The sequence below is a fragment of the Nestor notabilis genome, unplaced genomic scaffold, assembly GCF_000696875.1.
Source record: "Nestor notabilis isolate BGI_N333 unplaced genomic scaffold, ASM69687v1 scaffold27361, whole genome shotgun sequence".
NCBI classification, from domain to species: domain Eukaryota; kingdom Metazoa; phylum Chordata; class Aves; order Psittaciformes; family Psittacidae; genus Nestor; species Nestor notabilis.
In genome coordinates, this window is record NW_009913772.1 from 20,572 (window position 1) to 32,782 (window position 12,211).

The window sequence follows — 12,211 nt, forward strand, 5'->3', positions numbered from 1 at the left end:
AGGCTGGTCCGAACGTGCCGTGCTGTGACCGATGCCGGAGCAAGGAGTGGTTCAGTACAGACTGAACTGTAGGTGCTCTCCAACAGTCGGGGCCCTTAAACATGGTAAGGTTTGTTGTTCTTTCTGGGGAAGAAAGTGCACAACAGTGCTCTGAACATCAAGGATGTATGATACACACCCCTTCAAGCAGCTTATTGAGCTGCTTAGTGACATAGTTCAGTGAGTCCTGGCGAGAGCTTAGTGGGCTGAGACAATTTGCTACTAAAGGCAAAGGGTTCCATGCAGTTAGGGCTGTGGGACTTAGCAATCCAGCAAATGTTTATTTTCTCAGCAGAGCAGCCAGACACAGCCACTCATTAAGTACCTGGTGTTCTTTGAGCAGCACTTGGCCTGCATCAGCTGAACATTGTTTCTTTGAATAATGTAATTAAGTGCTTCGCTGCTTCAGGGAGATGACTCGAGGTCAGAAGTGCGTCACCCTGCCCCAGAAAGCCTCGGTTAGTCTCACTGTGATGTACAACAGCAACACACCTGCCTTCTGTCCTGATGTGAAATGGGATGGGGAGAGAGTACTTGTATGGTCTTACATGGTAATTACTGACGCCTCTGTTCCTAATCCAGGAAGGAGCAACTTCGTCAAGTGGGCAAATGTAGCATTAATTGTTAGACTTTCTGTTCATTTTCCAAGACGGTTCTCGTGGGCCTGCTGCCTGTACAGGAGAGAGGTCACCCCTTCACTGGGGGGGCATTGTGAAGAAAGCACAATGCTGTTGAGGAAGCTGAGTAAGGGGGGGTGCGAGGGACTGGGTGCACTTTGGGCACACACGGCTGTGTGACTGTAGGTGCCCGCTGCGGGTGCTGCCCTGGGTGTGCCACTGCGGGCACTGTGACTCCTCTTTGTGCAAATTACACACCTGGGTTAAAAACCTTCCTGCCACTAAACCCCTCCCTCTGTGCAACATTGCTGTGGCTGCTAGAGCACCCTGTGTGCTGGGACTGGCCCTCCCTCTCCCATTGACTTGCACCTTGGTAGCTGCTGTGACTTTGTATATGCCGGGGGAGGACAGCATGGCCTGGGGAGAACTGGGGGTTTCCATCTTGGAGCTGGTACCCAGGACAGCACTTGCCTCGGGGCACCTTCTTCCCCCATCCCTTTAGTGCTGAGAACAGTTGTACAGAGGAAACCTCATCCTGCTCTGCTTTTAATTCTGCTCAAACTTTACCTCACATCAAACCTGCCTGCACCAGTCTAGGCAAAAGTTCAGGACCTCTGGGCTTGGCTCGGCCCCTGAGGTGCATTCTCGCCACACAGCTCATGGCTCCTTGCTGCGCTGCCCTGGGCTTGGATGGAAACACCACTGCAGCAGCTCTTCAACCAAACAAAGACAGTACAGATCAAACAGTTATTTAATGTTCAGATACTGTAGTCAGATATGCAGTTACAATTCCCTAACAGCTGCTACAATAAAAAACCACATACAATACCCCGAGTTAAATTTAAAAGCAACTAGTCATTTTGCAAGAAACAAACCCATGAACTGAGCCCCTAGGCTAGAAATAGCTTTTGTAAATAAAGTGGTCAGAAACAATTAGTAGGGAAAATGATAGATAAAGGTCTGGTTTTTCCTCTCAAAAGTCATTAACATGGAAGCAGAAAAGTACCCCATGGTAAGGAAATCCTCAAACTACATAAAGCAGGAGTTAAAAAGTAGAACTTTCTTAATGTATGTTTTGGGGTTTGTGGGTAAAGAAAACTAAAAACTACATTAGGCTCCAAACTTATGAAAAGTCACTATTTAATTGTAGCTAAGTGTAGATTCTTAAAAGTCAGTGAAACATCTGTTCCATGAGTATCACAGTGATTACAAAAAGATCACACGATTTATACTGTAGCAAAATGCCAAGCTGCTGCAGTGTCTTTAGGGCCATTTATGAGGTGGCATAATTGGCAATAGGCTAGTTTTTAAAACCAAAGCACATCTTAAGTCCTAAACCAACCCCCTCCTGATGTATAATTTGTAATTTGGTACCTCTTCCTAGAGATTGTTTATAAACCACTGAGTCAATAACATTCATATGCCAATCTTTCTGAATGTAAAGCATCACTGTAGAGTATTAGAAACAAAGTTTCTGAATCTATAAAAGCAGACAGAGCATTTTGTTGCATCAAGCCTAACCTATGATTTCTCATCTTTCACCTGCCTGCAGAAGCACAGCGCTGGGTAGGTCACCTGCCCCATCCCTGGCAGTGTTCAAGCCGAGGCCAGATGGGGTTTTGAGCAACTTGGTCTAGTGGAAGGTGTCCCTGCCCCTGGCAGGGGTTGAAACTAGATGACCTTTAAGGTCCCTTCCAACCCAAACCATTCTATGTGACACCCATCTTAGAATGCAATTTCACCCCAAGCTGTAATAGGCCTTCTCTGCCTTTCAGGGAACTGTGTGGTGAACAGACACTTCCTTTGTGCAGGGACGCTTTGATGGAGTCACTACAGCTGGAGAGATCGTAGAGAGCCATTTAAAGCAGGGAAGAAAAGCACTCCAGTCTTGCAAAGCACAGTGAGTGCGTGTGCCCTGCACTGCACAGAAGGGAGGGCAGGCAGATCCCACCAGGGTTTAGTACCACGCACAGCAATAGGCACTAACAGTAAAACAAGTGAAAGGCAGAAGGGAATAGACAGTTCCTGGAATGCTGTTCCTGGAACAAGCCACCCACCCCTGAAGGACACAGCCAGCTTTCACAGGAACGCAAAGTCCATCAGGACTCTGAAATCCCTATAAATGCAATAATGTACCTGTTAGGAACATGCTTTAGTTGCTACAAATAAAGGAAGTATGAGACAAAATGAAGATGTTTCTTGGATAGTTGGGTTTTGATGAGAAGTCAAATACTGGAGATGCCTCTTCTGTTTGCCAATGAATATTGTTTGCCCAGTTGTACTTTCAGACCTGAACCCTCTCAGTCTAGCTACAGTAGTACTGCATCCTGTTAGTCCGTTGTCTTTTCCGTGACTGAAACTCTTCAAAGAAATGTTGAATGTCTTCTCTTTTAACCACCTACGGGAAGCAACATGAAACCCACGTTGTGCTACAAGGATTCAATCAAATGATCCCTTTCCCCCCAGTAGTCCCACGTGCATCCCATGTCATACACAAAGCATGTAAAGCAAGTATCCCAAACCCCCTCTGACACAGGTCACGCAGCAGCTTTCCCGTTCTACCCAAAGCAGACTAGTAATGCCCAAATTCCACTGTAAGAGAATACAGGTAAACAAACTCCCCAAAGGCAGAGCAAGCACATGGAGCAAAGCTCCTGAAGGTACTTCTAATGGCTTTGACCACTTGCTTTCATTGCCAGAAAAATTAACACAAATCAAGATTTTCAGGTGCTCACTTTCAGACTCATTACAATGTAACTAAGAATGGCAATTTAGCAAATAAGCCAACAAAATGCATGTGCTGATTAATAACAGCATGCAAACTCCTCCAGGAAAACACCTGACAGGACTGTTTGCCAGCAGCTACTCAGTCCTTACTCTTCTAAGGGTTTAAATTCAACCTAAGAAAAAACCATAAAGATTAAGAGCTTTTTTCCTGAATGCTTTTTTTAGGGCAACAGAAATTTGATTTAAATTAAGAAGAGCTCTCAGTACTTCCTAGACAGATTTCTGCAAGGTCCCTGTTACAATGTGATTAAAGAAATACAACTTCTCAATTCCCATGGAATCAGGGATGTCTTATTGCTACTGCAGTGCCAGCTACTCCGACAGGAAAAAATTATTATAGCATCCTAGTATCCAGCAGCCACCCCACAACAGTACTACAACACAGTTTTCTGGCAAGCAAATTCTGCAAGCTGTGTCTTACCGTTCCCTCATCGGCGAATCTCCTGAGATAGTCAGTCAGTTCCGTCTTTAAATCATTGTATTCTGGATGGAGGAGCAAAGGGAAGGGAAGGGAAAAAAAAACCCCAAGATACCCAGCTTTAGTTTAACACTGGCTCAAGAAGACAACTTGTTCTACTCCCTCTTGTCATTTATTACGTTTACTTGAGACAAATTAGGTTTGAACTGGATTATAAATAATAATAAAAAGAAAGGCAAGTCCAGGTAAACATGAGAAGCCTGTAATTTATCAGGCCAGCCTATGCATTCTGAGTGTCTGTCCAGGCTGGTCTTCAGAGAAATGTGCACAAGCTCAGGGAGCGTACAGTACAATCCATCAAGACTGCCCTGGCTCCCAACTTCTCACGGCAAAAGCACATGTGGGTCGTGGTGGGACGTCCTCGCCTGTAACTCAGAACTGGACAACTGCCCTCGCCAGAGGGCAAACCCCTCACTCAGAAGAGGGAACAGCTCTAGTTATAAAGGACCTCGGTGCTGCCTTGTCAATGCACTCTGTGGCAGAGCTGCCAGGGAGCACACTGCGCCCCAGTGGCACGCTGCCTGGCACTCCCCCAGACAACAGGAGATTGTTGTGCCACACAGCACAACAGGGTAAGATAAATAAGCCAGAGAGCAGAAATGTAAATTAATGTTTAAATATTCGTGTTACAATAAATTACTATCAATACAATAAAATGTTAAATAAGGGAAAAGTTCCCATACCAACTAGTTCCTCAATGTAAGTTAAAGTTGTAACAACAGGCCAGAGAGGACAAACTTCTATGGAGGAATGACTGAAGTGCCATCTGTCACACAGTCTTCTACATGTTACTTCAAAACCAGTTTGACACCACCCTGCAAGACCTGATACTAATCCTTATGGGAACCTGCTCAGTTAAAGTTTCAAGGCAGATTCTAAAAATGAAGTTGTATTTACCACAGATGAGTTCCACTTGCTGAACTCTGTTCATGCTGTTAAGGGTGTCCATTAAAGGATCTCTCCGCTCTGTTTCTTGGTCACTGGTACCTTTATTTTCGTAAGCCAAGACAGTGTCACATTCATCTGTCAGGAACTGCACTTCAAGCTCCGAATACATTTTCTGGAGAATGAAGTAAAATTTACTTACATATTACGAACCTTCTCAGATGGAGATGCTCTCCCCAATCCTTTTTGAGTTCAGTATCACAAATTACAACAACAAAAATAATAATGTATATTTTGTATCCAGCATTTCAGGCATCTCCCCACCACAACTTCCAAAGCAATACTGGATTTAAGCAGCAAAGAACGTACAAACATTTAGCAGCTCATTCATGCTGTATTAATTCTGAAGGATTCAGTGTATTCCTTTATGTGGGATGGGGAAGTGCAGGGGGTAGGTGTTTCTATGCACAGTAAGAACATTTACACAGATTTTATCTACAAGCTTCTCTCGTAGATGAAGATTCTCTGGGAGGTCCTCCCTGCCTCCCCCACACCAGTGGCCATAACAAAGAGAGGATACATACCAAGCAGTCTTCACAGGTGCACAGTTTGCTTCTCCAGTTCAGTGGCCAAAAGGTGGCAGTGTCTTTTTTTAAAAATGGCTTGCTTTGGAGTTCCTTCAGCTTGCAGGCTGGCTCCTCACTCTTAGTAACTACCTGAATTAAAATGAGTGTTCAGTGCTCCACACTATCACCTCCAAGACACTCCATTCTTTCCAACATGTCATTTTCCTTATGCAAGATTCTTCTGTTGTCTCAGACATTTATTTTTACAAACAACCTACATTACCATTTCATCCACATGAGGATTCTGATGTGATTTTAGCAGTTTCCACTAGAAATTTCTGTAGAAATTTACTGCAATAGCCATAAATGTTTAAGAAATCAGAGCTGGACTATCATGCAAATGCAGCTACAAAGCATAATATCCCTGTATTAGAACAAACTCAGAAGGTGCCTCAGTGTAAAAGCAAGGTGACTGACAGCAAGGGATGGATCTGACCTATTGGCAAACAGACATTATACCCCTGTCAGCCACTTCTACAATGCTGTTCCACAGCCTACGCTGTGCTCCACAGAGACAGCATGTTTGAAGTGTCAGTGACTGACGAGGAACATGGAAACAGACTGAAAGCTTTTAGCTCTTCACTAAACCTATACAGAAGGAGGCAGCCTTTGCCTCAGCTACCATCAGCATGAAAATGAACAGGACAGAAAAGAAGGTACATCTTACCTCTGGACAGGCAGACCCAGAGCTAGTGGATGGTTCATTAAACTGTTCCATTTGCTTTTCTTCCTTCATTTCCTGGTGTTCCACTCCACTTTCTTTTTTTATTTCTTTTCTCTGCTCTTCACTTTCCTTAACCTTCAGGAAAACCCCTTCACCTTCAAGGGAGTTCACTTTGGCCAAAGGAGGAACTAGAAGATACGTACCCACGTAAGTGAGAAAATATTGTGCCAGACAACATACTAGCTACTACAGACGTCCTCTCTGCTTTACACTGCAGTGTCAAAGAGCACCCAGATCAGCTCATACACTGCAGGGTCCTGGATATACTCTACAGCTGGCCAAAGACACACTGACCTAGGCAGACAAAGAAACACTCCCTCTTCATTTCTCATACTCCTATTCTAAAATACTCTCTTCACAAAATCTATGTCCTAGGAGATGGAAAAGGGTATGACAATTTGAGATAGTTCTGTACCAAGATGCTTGTCTTTCTTGAAGTCCCTTGATAACTATTGCAGGTTCAGTAGCTGTCACATATTTTTTGCTGACTTTGTGTCAGTCCTTCATTTCCTCCAGACACCCACCCCAAAAACTCCGTGACAGATTAACTACACCAATCCCTTCCTTATTTAAAATAAGTTTTTCATTTGATGTCAATTTAAATGTGTTCCCTGTGATATAGCTGGTTAGAAGCAGAAAATCTAAAACAAACAAAAAACCCCATTCTGTACTGTATTTACATTAGAGGGAAGAGAACTCCAGGTAGGCCATCTTGGAATCCTTAAAATTGCCACTGAAATTTCTGGCACATAAGAGATAGTTATCATTTGATATAAGCAACGTTCAGCAGACTATGTGAAACCAGCTCTTTCCACAGAAAGCAAGTCATCTACCCTTCTGATCCTGCAGAGACCACATAGCAGACAGAGGCCTGCAGGGAACGTGTCCTGAGCCCAGCCCCAGCTCTACCCAGATGAAGGATTTACACATTCATTCCAGGTCACTTGTCATTCATTCTCTGCTGCTCAGAGCCTCTTATGCTCAGCTGTTTGCCTCATGGCTTCCCTTAGGATGACTCTTCAGTTCTTTGATCCAGTTTAGAAATTAAGTAAGTTCTTTAAGACAAGTACTAAATCTTCAGCTATCTATGTGCTAGCACATCTCTGATAAAATACATGAGTGAGCATCACAGAACTAAGATTTAGGAACGAGAACTACAGAAGAGTCTGTGCAGCCCTGCATGTTCCACTGCTGAAGGCAACTGTCCAATATATTGAGTATCATTTCTCCGACCATTTAAACAGTGTGAAGTTATTAATCAACCACATGACAAATACACGCTAACGAAATACTGGCTCAGATATCTCAATTTTCTTTACCTGCTAACTGTGATGCGTAAGCCCAGAGGAAATGGCAGTGATTCATGCAGGCTTGGCACACCATTTCATGGAAGTCTCCGCTTTCAGGGGGAACTGCACCAAGATGCTGTCAAAAAGAAACAAGCATGCATCAGTGAAACATTCGCTGCAAATTAACAGACTCAATTCTAGGTTTAGAGGAAGTAAATCATCAACTGCTGCCACAGTTTCAGTACAGTCGTACGCTCCTGCTAGCTTTCTATGATAATCAGCAGTATAATTTAAAGACTGAAAAGAGATGACAAAACTTCCAGGGAAAAACTGAAGTAATTCTGTCTTTGTCTAAACACTTTCATGCCTTCTACATAGCCAGAAATCTCACTCCTATCTCATTTCTAAACAATATACTTCTACACAGACTTAATATAACTCTTAAATAACTTTTTATGATTGCTTCCTTATGTGCAAGAGGTTGTAAATCTTCATATTGGTCACATAATGCACTTGGGAAGAATTAGGTCCCAAAGCTCTCCATGAACTGGTGAGAAATATTTAGGCAATTAAAAGTGCTTAGTGGCTTTCTTTTGAAAAGCATTATTCAAGGCTCACAGTATGCAGCATAACATTCATCATACACACATTTATAGAAAAGAATCCTACAGTTTATCTAGAGAACCCATAATTGAAGCCAATCATCTTTTTTTTAATTCTTTGATCCTGCAACTTCAAACACGGAATTTCACTCATGCCCTTCAAGGCATGAGGCTGAATCCTTAATGCGCAAACATTAGTAGGGCACTCACTGAAGTGCTGAGCTGCTTTGAAGAGATTTCCCCAGAGTTTGCAATCATGAACCAACAGCACAGTTCTTCCTTGCTACTTAAAGGAATTACAGTTTTAAAAGCATTCTTTTGCATGAAGAACTGTTTGGGTAGCTGATAATAACATGCCTCAGTAAGAACCTTTTTCTCACCGATTGCACTGATATTAGAATTTTCCAGTTAAAGATACAGTTACAAAGTTGTTCTTTTATTCTGCAGTGGTAACCTTCAAAGAGGTAGAACTCTTCCCATTTTTTTTGGACTGGAGCGGACAGCAGCACAAGATTAAACTTTTAATATTCCTTTGCATAGCATGAAAAGAAATACCTCAGAACTCCGGTAATAATCTTTTGAGAACGGCAGCAAACCTTCTCAAATAAGAATAACCATACAAATTCAACTGACACTAACTTATTTCTATGCAAATGGTCATTCTGCTACTTGTAGTTTCCTTACCCTTCCGTGGAACCAGTCTTCACAGACTATGCACTGGATCATCTCATCTGGAATCTAGATGAATGGTCATATTATTAGCATTAATAGCAACTTCTAGAGTCTTTCACAAGCCTCAAATGACACTATTATGCAAAGCCTGCTCAAGTGAATTGCACTTCCCTCTTCAGCCACCCACAGGGAGCTGCCATTAGTAAGTAGTTAACTGCTTCATTAGTCAGTTGGTTTCCCTGAAGTTCAACAGCATATGTAATTTGTTGTATTATCAAGACTGTGGAAATTCCCATTTATTATTACAAAACTTGTTTTCCTAGTAGAGCAAGACATCCTCACAAAAGAGCTGATAAAAGTTAATACACTGTTGGCATCTTTCTTCCTGTAAAGAGAAATGCATTAACAGGCAGCTTAGCAAACGAAAGATACTGATACCCATCACATCATGAGGTTTACAGAGGAACACCAGAGTCCTAACTTAACTGGCCACAACACAGTACAATACAAACTGCTTTGTCAGGAAACAATTATTAGTGATTTCTTTAGAAATGTTTACCTATCTCTGAACTTCAAAGAGGTGAGTATGTAAAACACTTTCTGTATTTATAAGACTTGCTCCTTCCTTATTCTTTAAAACACCTGATTTCTATGACTGCAAACCAAACCATGTGTGTAGTGCAAACCAAATGGTGTATTTTAACACTTCAGACAAAGAAAAAGTGTTGTGACTACCATAAGGGAAAGCTAAAGCCAGTGCTACAGGGCAGACTCTCCCCATCTTGGAAGCCTTGTCAGAGCACTGTTGCAGACACAAGGAAGCAGATTCCGGTCTTTCCTAACACATGCAATGTGTTTACTGTGCACTTGCCACATTTCTTAGGATGATGAGAAACCCACTCCCAAGGGGAACTCCATAGAGAAGCCTCTACTTTATAGAGAGGAAAGCAGAGAGAACTGCAGCAGTGTTTTGTCCAAATGATGGTTTGTCCTCCTTACCTGTCTTTAAGGCATAAACATATTCCACCATTAAAAAAAACCCTGATAATTATGATATATATGACAACCAAGAGTAATAAAGAGCGTAAGATTTCCTGAAGTGGGTTCTTCGCTATAAAGCAGCTCAGCGACAAACCTTTGTACAATACTTTGCATAAATACCATCTATATATGATTACTGTCAGCTTTTGTATTTCTTACCTCATCTTCAGGATCAGGATAAGGTCTTTTACAAGTACAGTATAATCCATAGAAATTGTCATTATACTTATTTCCTGAATTCACTTTGCCCTTTTCCTAGAAGGAAAGGAAAAAATCTCTCAGTAGACAATGCAGTGAAAAACAAGACAGAAAATATGCATAATCTAGAAATAAAACCCCAAACAAACATTCCTGTTGCACTTTAATTCCTAAGAGCAATAATTACACTCATCAGCTTGAGGATCCAAAATGAACAATATTATCCAGACATCTATGCTGTACAGGGAGCAGCAGATAGGGCACGCAGGGAATAGTGAAGGTCAAAAGGAAAAACAGTCTCTCCACCTTTGTAATAAATGGCAACTGTGGTGTTTGTTAAACTACTGCTAATCCAGAACAACGTAAGAGTTCTGATCACCAACTGTGCCTACCTGCTGCAATATAGCAACACCTGTAGATTTACTGTGCACCTTCCCCTCCATTTTTTTTTTTTTGAACTCCAGATGGTGATCCCAACGCAACTTTGTTTAATCTTACCACTGAGCTTCCACTAAATTTGTGTCATACAAACCTCATTCTACAGGAGAGAATTACCTAAATTACAAAACATGCTGAATGAAACTCAATTACAGGTAATCGCATTTTAAAAACAAATGAACAAACCCCCAGCTAATACAGCTGCTGCCAGAGGGCTTCAGAACTGCATGTAACTACAGCCTAAGGCCACTATTGGCCCCTGCAGAAAGAGCTGTGACCATTCATGATGTTCCTACAGAACACTTTCTACCACTGTTGTGACAAAGAAAGGACAGGCAATGCGAGCACTTGACACCCATGAAATTCAACAGATTAATGGGTGGATGCTGAAGGTCACTTAACCGGTACAATTGATTTTGCACTGAACTGAACGAGGAAGAACCACCACATGATCCATTTCACTGACTTGAATTAGAAACAGTAACACCTTAGAATTGTCACAGGTGTCTCTCTAGGGATCACTGGACTATAGCCCTGGGCTGACTAGCTCTGGATCTATCCCAGTTCTGCTGGAACAAAACAGGCGTACACAAAACCATGGGCTGTTTCTGCATCTGGCTGTCATTACCCTGGGAGCAGCGCTGTGGGCAAGCCAAGCAGCTTCCTGTTGCTGCTTCCCAGAATATTACCAACTACTTGACAAGTTCAAAATGCCCAATGAAATGAAAGCACAGGAGGCTTAATACAGTAAAAAACTATCCCATCAGTGGGTTCTGGTGACAACCAATCAAAAAAGATTAGGGCAATAATGCTACCATGAAGAAGGGGAGGGAAGTGTCCCTTCGGCAACAGAAGCAGCTTAAATTTCTTTAATGCAACAGCAAAATTGCACCCAAAAGATTCCCCTGAAGCCAGCTTAAAGCCAATGAGATGTATTAGTGCAGGCACCTCAACACATTTCTGGCATTATGCTGACCATAGATGCAAAACTGCTGCCTTCATGGATGACAACTATCAAACGTTTTCTCTCCTCTCTCCTCACATTTTCTTTTGGTCCCTCAACAGCTTTATCTCCCGCTGTAATACTCCCACCTTGTTTAACTTGTTGGGAAAAGCAGAGGCACCATGTGCGTCAGTACTGGCTGAGGCCAGGCACCAGCCTCCCAGTGCTGTCATTTTGATTCTGTGTGTACAAAACCTGTATCTGCACTTACTGGCAGTAACTTGCACTGCAGATTTTTGAACTTGCTATTTCCACAGTCACAGCGGAAGTTCCTGGAAAGCAAAGCACAGCGTTTCAGGTGAGTTTATTAACTGGAAACACATTAGGTTTTGTGTTCATAAGATTCCCAGCAGTTTATTAGGCGACATATAAGCATTCTTGCAGTGCTTAAACAGCAGTATCAGTCAGAAGTGGCCTTACCCTCTCACAAGGGGCTCTTGGCGGATCTTGGCTAACACCATCACTGACAACAGCACTTGGCTGGGAGGCTGCAGCGGCACAGCTAACCCTTGGTGCTGCAATTACCACACTCAAAACCACGCACTGAGTGCTGGTGGAATAGGAGCCTGAACTGCTTCATTTGCGAAGGCCGGATCCATTAAGGTGATTAAGTTCTTGTCTCCTACTCAGACACCTAAGCTCTCACTTAAACAGGGCTGGTGTGCCAAGGGAAGAGGAAGGTGGGTACCTCAGTGTCCTGACCTCAGCTGCCTGTGCAGCTTTGCTGGGAGCGGTTTATTTCGTGCGAGTTGTCCTACCTCACCGAAGCGCACCAGCGAGTGGAGGTGTCCCTGTTGAGACCCGCCCCAGCC

The 12,211-nt window shown here is 42.8% G+C and overlaps 1 protein-coding gene across 1 annotated transcript; it reads right to left on the reverse strand.

Moving 5' to 3' along the window:
• Window positions 1–2,946: 2,946 nt before the first annotated feature.
• Window positions 2,947–11,860, reverse strand: UBR7 (ubiquitin protein ligase E3 component n-recognin 7 (putative)). Its single transcript, XM_010023356.1, has 10 exons — window positions 11,820–11,860; window positions 11,611–11,671; window positions 9,920–10,015; window positions 8,732–8,785; window positions 7,476–7,581; window positions 6,100–6,284; window positions 5,391–5,522; window positions 4,819–4,981; window positions 3,865–3,926; window positions 2,947–3,054 (listed from the first exon to the last, which is right to left on the reverse strand). Exons 1-10 carry the CDS (start codon window positions 11,858–11,860, stop codon window positions 2,962–2,964), a joined length of 993 nt encoding a protein of 330 aa, XP_010021658.1. The 3' UTR covers window positions 2,947–2,961.
• Window positions 11,861–12,211: the final 351 nt, after the last annotated feature.